Source organism: Mixophyes fleayi, chromosome 3 (genome assembly GCF_038048845.1).
Source record: "Mixophyes fleayi isolate aMixFle1 chromosome 3, aMixFle1.hap1, whole genome shotgun sequence".
Classification (NCBI taxonomy): Eukaryota; Metazoa; Chordata; class Amphibia; order Anura; family Limnodynastidae; genus Mixophyes; species Mixophyes fleayi.
The window spans coordinates 330,186,011-330,196,563 of NC_134404.1; the positions used below are offsets into that span (position 1 = coordinate 330,186,011).

Genomic DNA, 10,553 nt, shown 5'->3' on the forward strand with positions numbered 1-10,553 from the left:
TCCTCTCGTTCACTCCCCCCCACTCCGCCACCATGTGAAGTTAATGAACTACCGTGATTTGTCGGTGCTGTATTAAAGCAGAGCCCCTGGGGAAAAAACGTCTGCTCCTCTAATTAGCAAATAATGTTATTATTTGCACCTTTTTCTTTCATTTATTTTATTAAGCTTTTTTGTTTTAACATGGCAATACTATATTTTAAAACCCAGCCGTTCTCAAGAGATATTTTTCATCCAAAACATACTATATAGTGTACAATTATTTAGCAAAAGCAATAATGAATACCTACTGGGTCTGGACCATGAGGCTTCTATGGCAGTGTGGTTAATAGCCTGAGCAGCAAGATTACTTCCTCTTAGAGGCGGTCCTGGGTGTGTTGTTGCAATTATATCTGCACTAGACGTATATCCCACCGCATTATGTACAATCAATCTGTATTCGTAGGACGTATACCTTAAAGATTAGAAAAAATGATTGAGGAAGACATTATCAGGAGTATTTTACCAAAATCATAGCCATGTGTCTCCGTCCACTTTCCCCGACAACACAATCTTTCAAAACCTTCACAGCGAAATGCATAACAGATTTGGTGAAGAGAAAATATACCTGGGTATGAGGAGGTCATATAACTAATTTGCTACTCATACAGGGCACATATATGAATGACTTTGTAAGTGTAATGTGTCGCCTGGTAGATGTATTTATAAAACACTAATGTCTGGCTGACGTGGACTTCACCTGAAGTTACTATGTTGCCTGATTTGATGACCATGCCCATTCTCATGTATTTGCAATGATTCTGGAATATTTTTTTTCTTTAACAGAAATTTATTTTATATATATTGTGACATTAGCACTGGGCAAGTGGTGAATGGCAGAGGTACATGTCCCAGCTTTTATGTGTTGTATACTCTTAAACCCCAGGGAGATTGTCTTGTATGGGAAGGAGCTTTCCAAAGAGTGCATTCAGCTTCAGGAAAAACAGGTAAGGGTCCCTGGGGTTACGTATGGAGAGAGAAGGGTGGACTCCATACATAAGGCCCATTCTGGGTCTTCTGATCTGATCTTCTGATTTCCCAGTCTCACAGCAGACTAATCAGGAGTTGCACCTGCAAGGTGCTGACGAACAGCTGCTAGGCAGTTTCCTCTGTGTTACACAGTCTGGGGAGGAGATTGGAGGCCTCCTGAGAGATACTGCAAACGGTGACCAGTAAGTTTTGTATTTTGTATGTATGCGGGGCACAAGGTCCCCCATTTGAGAGAGGGTGTTCCTGTATGTTTAGTTAGTTCCGGCACTAACTAAACAATGCAGGCAAGGATTTTCTTTTTGTTTGTTCATTTTTATGACTGGAAAATAAAACTAACTGTGTCTAGTCAAACCAAAACAATTGAGTGTTGGGATAGCCTTGGCTGGTCTATCTGAAGTGCAGCCGTCTACCCCAGAAGACGACTGCTGATTAGCTCACAATATTTTTTTAAGATATATAACAATTTCTTTTAGTACCATAGGGAATAAATATCTTTCTATTTTGATTGTGATGTACAGGGAACCCCCAAAAAATTACACTATACTGTATAATCCACAAGTAAAAGGATGACAAAGGTAGGTACTTTTATAACAAAACAAAAAAGGTATAGTGGAGCAATTGGGAAGAATTTTATTTTATTTGTTACTTTTTACACTTTATGTTAACATTTTTGTTGTGAGTCTCTTTTGACCCCCTTCAAGAGTCATAAGACATACACATAAATTCCATCTAAACTGTTTTCATTGTAAATGAAATATATATATCTGGGATTCTACAATCTTACATTGTTCAATTAGAGTACGTTTATGAAATATTATTTTTATTTTCACCGAATCGAGCATCACATTATGCACAATGTACCAGATGATGATCCACAAGCCCAAAAGATGTTATGGAGTGAGTAGCATTTAAAGTCAATATACTGCTGCAGATAAGCAATTAAAACCATATACCTCACAGATGACGGTGTTATACCTCACTTATAGTGTACAGTACATATTGGGCCTGATGCAGAGTGAGACGTACTCCCGCTCACATAGCGAATGTTTGCTCTGATAGTTAACGTACGCAGCTGCGGCTATTCAGAACTGTGACTTTTTGGCATTTACGACTCTTTATACTTGAAGAGACATGATGAGGGGAGGGAAGGGGCTCTAAGATAGTGAAGGTACAGGGCATGTCCGAGCAATTGTGTACGGAACAGCCGAACTAGCAATTCGCTAGTTTGGCTATTCCTCACGAGAGCTTGACGTTAGAACTATGTGAATGATCTGCAAAAGCTTATTGAGATTTTAGTAGTCGTTCAGCTATAGAGTAGATTAAAAGTAAAATCTTTTTATCAATCTCAAGTTACGCTTTCCTTCCACACTGAATGAGGGCCAATGAACTTCCACAATCATCTTCAATTCTAATCTTCTAACGCTGTACAATGTCATCTTCTCAATCTTTATGCAGAATACCACTTCTTCTGGCACGGTGGTTAGCTTTGCTCGCTCACAGCACTTGCCTCATAAGTTTGATTCCTGACCAAGGTCCGATCTGTGTAGAGTTTGTGAGGGTTCACTCCCGGTGCTCCGGTTTCCTTCCACACTCCAAAAAAACATACTGCTAGGCTAATTGGCTGCTGACTAAAATAGACCCTAACATGTGTTAGGGAAATTATACTGTACATTCCAATGGGGCAGGGACTGACATAAGTGACAATATACAGCGCTGTGCTAAATGAGAGCACTATATAAAAAATACTAACATTCCAATAGTGAATCATCTTACAAATCCCCCTTGACATATTTCATGGAGTATGTTTATTTCTTAAATAAGCATTTCATGGGTTAATTGGCTGCTATCAAAATTGACCCTAGTCTCTCTCTCTCTCTGTCTGTCTGTGTGTATGTTAGGGAATTTAGACTGTAAGCTCCAATAGGGCAGGGACTGATGTGAATGATTTCTCTGTACAGCACTGCGGAATCAGCGGCGCTATATAAATAAATGGTGATGATGATGGGTCTTATGACAAGCGAAAAATTCCATAAACGTTTTCAAGGGGTGATTTGTGTTTCCCAAATTTTATTACACACAGTAAACACACAGCAATGCTTAATTCTACCACCATTGAGGTAATTGCAGGTTGCCTTGCGGGCATTTCAAAACTACGAGAAGAGCGCAAGCTCACGCTGCACATTCCTTAAACGTCATTAAACGAAATCATTTTTAGATCACCTTTAAAATTTGTAAACAAGTGCTATGACTAATTGCTTGCCTGCTTTGTAATAGAACATTTATGGATGTCTCCGTGAAACATGTATGTCAAAATGTTTTCTATTTTTAACTTATTAGAAGATACGTTTCACATGTCCTATTTCATAACATTGTGTTATACCCAGAGCTGCTATAAAATTGTGCTTGACATAGACAACATGAACTATTAAAAATGGCAGCAATTGTTTTTTTTTTTTTTCCACCGTTCTGTAATCTTACCTGCTAAGAGCCTTATCTTCATAGAACCACTGAGTTCCTGAGTAAATATTCTGCCACAGATTTAAATCTTCAGGGGGATTTGATGCAAGTGGTTGCAGGATTGTACGTCTCAGGAGTTCATATCTAACACAAAAGACAAGCACAGCGCCTGGATTATCTCCACTAATATTATTAAACAAAAACAGGTTTTTTTTTTTTTTCAAACATTATTTTGTTTTTACAGCTGCGAATTGCTCAGATAAACATGTTGAGGTTTCCAAACTTATTTTGCTACGGGAAAAAAATAAATTGTGTCATTTTTATAGAAATACATTAAGGCACAGTGAGGCTTTTATCATAAAAATTGCATCCACCGGTGCACTAATCAAACCTTATATCTCACTTTCTCTGTGTGCACGGCGATTACAGTATTTTAATCTAAGATTATAAAAATAAATGCATTAGTTAGTAATTGTTAGGCTAAAACTCCGCTTTTTTTTTATCATACTGCATTCTGGATTTTATATAAAATGGGTATATTACAGACTGTTTTTCTTCTTAAAGAGCTTTTTGAGATTTTAATACTATATAGACAATAATTTATTATTTAAGTTCCTATTTTATCTCTTTAAACCAATGACAGTGTTTATTAATCTGTAGATAATATATCTTTGTGTTATGCTGCTGAAAAATACTCTTGTGTTCTGTACATCAAGGAGAAATGTTATTCACTTTAGATATCTATTATGTAGCCAAAATTATTAGACATATTTGGGTGCAAATGAAGGTGAAATCAAACTGCCAACTTAATCATAAAAATCAATAAAAAATATGCATTATCAATTACTGAAAAAACCTTATGTCTTAATTTTCAATTGTGTAGATTTTATATTCACAGAGGCCTGATTTTTTTTCACTTCGGAAATTATTAAAGTAGAAGAACGTTATTTTAAATACACGGCTGGCATAGACATATGTCAGTGATGTCATTTCTGTACATTATATCCTTATTATTGGTAAGCAGCAATAACATTTGTGGCCTTGTGGTCACAGAATGCCATGGCGACTTTTAATAAGAATATTATGGGATGGAATTGTAATCAAACCTTCTAAAAAGGAAAAGTGGAGGTGTTGCCCATAGCAACCAATCAAACTCTAGCTATCATTTATCTAGTACATTCTAGACAATGATAGCTAGAATCTGATTGGTTGTTATGGGCAACCCCTCCACTTTTCCATTTTAGAAGGTTTGATAAATCTACTCCTATATATTTGGTATCGGCCCAAGCTACAACTCGACAATGTCTGGTACTTCTACATAAGAACAAAAAAGTGTTAATGTGGAAAAGGACACATTCCTGACCATGCAATTATGCCACCCTATAATTATGTAGATTTTCCACAATTCTGGGCCTAAAAATATACCCTTATGTTTGGTGTTTGTGGATACCACTGAGCGTGTTGCTAGCGTTACAGAGTGCTTTGATAAATCAGTAGTGGACTGATCAGGCTTCTGGTTTGTACTCAAAGTTCTTTTTAGAAACTAGATTCCATTTAATGTATTGAGACTTAGCAATGTCTATCACTATTACGTTGATTTACAAGGATGTATTATAATTGTATACATGCTTATACGACTATATATAAATAAATATGTCTAAAACAAAGACAAAAAAGTGATATTTGGAAATCTGTCCCACAATTCCTACGTGTCTAACCTGAATTTTCCGATTTTATGCTGAAATGCTGACAATGAAATTCACTTTACCTTATGTCTGGTCCATTGGGCCTTGACGGGGGATGCCAGGAAACAGCCATGAAAGTCTCACTAACAGGAATCACAGACAATGGGCTAATACCCTCCGGAGGCGCTGACGGAGTGGTCACTAATGTGGGTAAGCTTTCAGTACTACCCCCAAGATACAATCCCCCTCCAGAAAAGACCACAATGGTTACAGAATAGTTAGTGTAAGGGATTAAATTTGTAATTGTGTAGCCTAACAATGTAGTGTCGGCAATCACAATCCGAGGTTCCGGCATGTGGATCTCATATTTTAATATATCTCCGTTTGGTTTGAGTGGAGGGTTCCAAGTGACCTAAAAAGAAAAGAATCATGAAACCACATTCAACGAAACAATGAAAGAATAAACATTAAACCTGATTGAGTTACTACATCCTTTACCCAAAAAAAGTATTCTTTTAGCTAGACAATGACCTCCGATTTTGCACCGTCATCAATCCATCCTATCTGCCTGGTTTAGGGTATTGATTTCCTAAAGAATTACCATATATTCTTTTCTCTGCTAGGTTTTTTCTCAATTCCGTTATCTTTGTTAGCCCACAGACGTAAGCGGTAACAAGACAATTATAGAAATATAATAAAGCTGAGTATACAGCAATTCGTGTGCAAGGCATATTGTCCCCGTGTTAGTGATTTGTTAATAGTGCTAAAATGTCTGTGAGCGCAATAAAGTGGACTTTGTCTATAAAGAAATGAGCATTCTTGGAAAAAGTCACAAACAGGTGGAAAAAATGTTGCAAATAGGAAATAAAAAAATAAGCACTAAAAAAAGGTACTGCAAAAACGTCAAGTGTTATTCAGAAACAGGATATAAATGCTGGAGATATTTAGCTTTTTGGCTGACGAGGGTGCCATGTTCTTGGATAGATTGTAAGCTTGCGAGCAGGGTTCTTACCTCTCTGTCTGTATGTATTACCCAGTATTGTTTTATTAATGTTTGTTCCCAATTGTAAAGCGCTATGGAATTTGCTGGCGCTATATAAATAAATGATGATGATGTCCGGTGATCACATGAGGCTCAAATCTTATCATGAGTCAGCCACTTGGGTCAGGAAACCCGGTTGCTTCACTCTCTCCTGGTCAGTAGTATAAAATTGTTGTGGTCGGAAGACATCCCCTGCAAAGTGTTAGATCCATGTAAAGTTGGTGTCGGGGTTATTCCTCCTGAGCACCCTCTTCTCTACCTACAGTGTCTTCGCTTAGTGACAGATTTTTGCCCCTAGAGATTTCTGTCCCCGCACGGGAAAACACGGATAACTCTCAGTCATGAACACCGATATATACCACAGTATGTCATAAACAATTATGCTGCACATTATGATTTGGGCTACTCTTCCTATTTAAGCTCAGCCCTTTCTTTATCATGTTGCTGTGATAGGATCTGCTCAGGGGCAGGGTGGCATTTGCCCCCGGGCCGGTCCGATAGTGGGCTACCTTGAGTTGGGTCCCTGGGCCACCTGCATTTTTTTTTGTATTTATAATAGGCTGCTGAATCGAGTCTTGCCCCCCCGGGCTAAAGTTTGCCAGCCCTTCCCCTGGATCTGCTCCTGCTGATACCTGGGAGTAGTCTCTCTTAAGCTGGGTACACACTACAGAATTTGCCACCAACTTTTTATGATTTTACATGCGATCGATGGTCCGATCGCTCGGTCCATGGACTGCATACACACTAGCCTTGTTTTAGACGATAAAGGGAAGAGCGGACGTCCCTGTAATTTTGCACTCACTGTCGTGGAACGGTCGGAAACTTATACCCAATACACAACAGAAAGGAGATTGGAACAAAAATATTTAACGGTATGACACACTGACCCGACTTTCGAACGAGTGGTCGTATGTTGGCTGGTTGAGCCGATTATTGGACAAAAACCCTGTAGTGTGTACCCAGCTTTAGACTTCAGTCTACTGTTGACCTTGACTTTGTCTGATGGCCGACTGCTTTGAATCTTTCTTTGGACCTGACACTTCTGATTAGTGATTACTGCTACCCTTGACCTGATTGACCATGAGTTGTCTGTTCTCATCTGTTTGTGCTGCCCCCTTTCTGCCCTACGAATGAACAAATGGGACTATATACTTTTCCTATTTGCACTAATAGTGAACATATAGAACATACGGGCAGCATGGTGGCTTAGTGGTTAGCACTTCTGCTTTACAGCAATTGGGTCATGAGTTAGATTCCCAACCATGGACGTATCTGTCTGGAGTTTGTATGTCCTCCCCGTGTTTGCGTGGTTTTCCTCCGGGTGCTCCGGTTTCCACCCATACTCTAAAACTAGTAGATTAATTGGCTGCTGATTAACCCATGTGTGTTAGGGAATTTAGCTCCATTTGGGAGGGAACTGATGTCAATGACAAATATTGTCTATACAGCGCTGCAGAATTGGTGGCGCATAAATAGATAGTGATGACGCTGATCTATGTGCATTTCCTATTTGCACTAACAGTGAACATAGGGAACTATCTGCTTAAGACCTGTGGACAACTGAATGCTATGTTTAGTCTGCTTGTGTTATGGAAAAGTGAGTAATAGCCTAGTTCCAGGTATTCACAAAAAGGTTAGTAGGTCCAGACAATATAGAGCTATCCGTAACCAAAAATATAATGGTGAAAAATGTCTTGTTGGTGCATTCCGACACTGCAACACAAATACTCTGGTCCTGATTCATCTTCGAACATAAGTTCATTATCTTACGTGAAGAAGCTCTACGCATGCGCTAGAACGTGACTTCATGGTAATCAGCCCTGTTGCATATTCACAGTGATACTCACGGATGCACTGCTACATTTTCCTTCTCCTCTCTCTGCCATCACATGACATCTGAGAGCTGTGTGCCTGTGTCTGTGTAGCAGACTGACTGTGTCTGGCAATCTTTTTTTATGCCCATCCAGCAAGATAGATAATCACTTAGGCAAATAGCCTACATAAGCAAATAAATAGTTTGTCACCAGGCATATTTAAAAAGGAACGGAATAAAAGGAATAAAATTGTTTTTAACTGAAATATTGCTTTCATGGATTAGAATGGTCAAATAAATTAGACTTCAAATAAAAAACAATTTCTCTTTTATACACGTAATTACTTTTGTAAATCTATAACATACTTTTGAAATACCGTTGTGTATTGCTATGTGAACTTATCAATGCATTTCATCAGCCTGAGGCAACCTGTGGTTCTCTGTTGACATGCTGGGCATGCTGGAACTAGTAGTTCCACAACAGCTGGCGTATAGTCAGAGGCATTATAACTAGTAGGCTTTTGAGGTCAAATTGCACGTTGCACCTCTCTAATTTCAAGGACTGTGTTTAAAAAATGGCATCCGTTGCATTAGTTAAGTACACATCGCTACGCTCTATAGTTCTCCTAAGGCTCGTGGGCTTTCAGACCGAGTCTTGGCATTGTAAAGCGTGAAAGCAACAGAGCCCATAAGACAGTGTATTCACAGCAACATAAGCAGTTTGCTCACTGATTCGGTGATGGGGATTTATTCTCACTCGGCAGCTATTGTTGAACGGGGAGGCAGACATCACACTGTCTTATTTTCTTGACAAAAACAGGCAATAATACTTATGAGGCATCATTATCCATTATACGTAAGTTGTTTTACAGTAACCTTGGGAAACATCGCTATCAGTGATTAAAATGTTAACGCAAGTTTTGCCCTGTGGTGATTCCAAGTCTAATATGTCTCGACTGTTCCAGCGTACTGCAGTACGGATGTGATATACAAGAGGCTGCGGGTATGAATTGTGCCAAATGAGTTCAATAATGATATAAACCAATGTAAATAAATAAGTTACTGAGCTATATAAGGTTTAAATAATGGAACTTAAATTCCAGGGATAATGTGAGTAACAGAAGATGTACACTATATGGACAAAAGTATTTGGCCACATCTGTTAATGATTGAATTGAGGTGTTTCAATCAAACCCGTTGCCAGAGTGTATAAAATCAAACATCTAGCCATGCAGTCTCTATTTGCAAACATTTGTGATACAAAATGGGTGGTTCTGAAGAGCTCAGTGACTTCAAGCGTGGTACTGTGATAGGATGCGTGGTACTGTGATAGGATGAGTGGTACTGTGATAGGATGAGTGGTACTGTGATAGGATGCGTGGTACTGTGATAGGATGCCACCTCTGTAATAAGAGGGTTTGTGAAACTTCATCCCTGCTGGATATTCCATGGTCAACTGAAAGTGATATTATTAGAAAGTGGAAGCATTTAGGAACAACAGCAACTCAGCCACAAAGCCGAAGACCATGTAAAATCACAGAGCGGGGTCAACGACTGATAAGGCGCATGGTGCGTAAAAATGTCGCCAACGCTCTGCTGATTCCATAGCTGAACAGTTCCGAACTTCCACTGGCATTAATGTAAGCACAAAAACTGTGCGGTGGGAGCTTAATGGAATGGGTTTCCATGGCCGAGCAGCTGCATGCAGGCCTCACATCACCAAGACCAATGCCAAGCGTCGGATGGAGTGGTGTAAAGCACACCGACACTGGATTGTGGAGCAGTGGAAACGTGTTCTGTGGAGTGATGAATCACGCTTCTCTGTTTGGCAGTCAGATGGGTGAGTCTGAGTTTGGTGGATGCCGGGAGAACGTTACCTGTCTGACTGCATTATGCCAACTGGGAAGTTTGGTTGAGGAGGGATAATGATATGGGGCAATTTTGCAGGGTTTGGGCTAGGTCCCTTATCTCCAGTGAAGGGCGATCTTAATACTTCAGCATACCAAGTCATTTTGGACAATGCTATGCTTCCAACTTTGTGGCAACAGTTTGGAGAAGGCCCTTTTCTATTCCAACATGACTGTGCCCCAGTGCACAAAGACAAGGTTTGATGGGTTTGGTGTGGAAGAACTTGACTGGCCCGCACAGAGCCCTGACCTCAACCCCATTGAACACATTTGGGAAGAACTGGAACAAAGATTGCGAGCCAGGTCTTCTCGTCCAACACCAGTGCCTGACCTCATAAATGCTCTACAGAATGAATGGGCACAAATTCCCACAGAAACACTCCAACATCTTGTGGAGCCTTCCAGGAAGAGTGGAAGCTGTCATCACTGCAAAAGGGGGACCAACTCCATATTAAAGTATAGATATCTGAATGCAATGTCATTACAGTCCCTGCTGGTGTAATGGTCATGCGTCGAGTACTTTTGTCCATATAATGCATGTAGGTGACAGATGAGAGTATTGTATAAGGATAAACCTTATAATGTCAGAGGAACCCTAGTCAGTAGCCTGGATTATTATGTTT

General features: G+C 39.6%; 1 protein-coding gene across 1 annotated transcript in view; it reads right to left on the reverse strand.

Moving 5' to 3' along the window:
- USH2A (usherin) overlaps positions 1-10,553 on the reverse strand; it is a 558,840-nt gene that overhangs the window by 178,642 nt on the left and 369,645 nt on the right. Inside the window, exons 42-44 of the mRNA XM_075204257.1 lie at positions 5,252-5,580; positions 3,505-3,627; positions 288-451 (exon numbers count right to left, since the gene is read on the reverse strand). Coding sequence (XP_075060358.1) covers positions 288-451; positions 3,505-3,627; positions 5,252-5,580 — 616 coding nt within the window. The remainder of the gene's footprint in view (positions 1-287; positions 452-3,504; positions 3,628-5,251; positions 5,581-10,553) is intronic.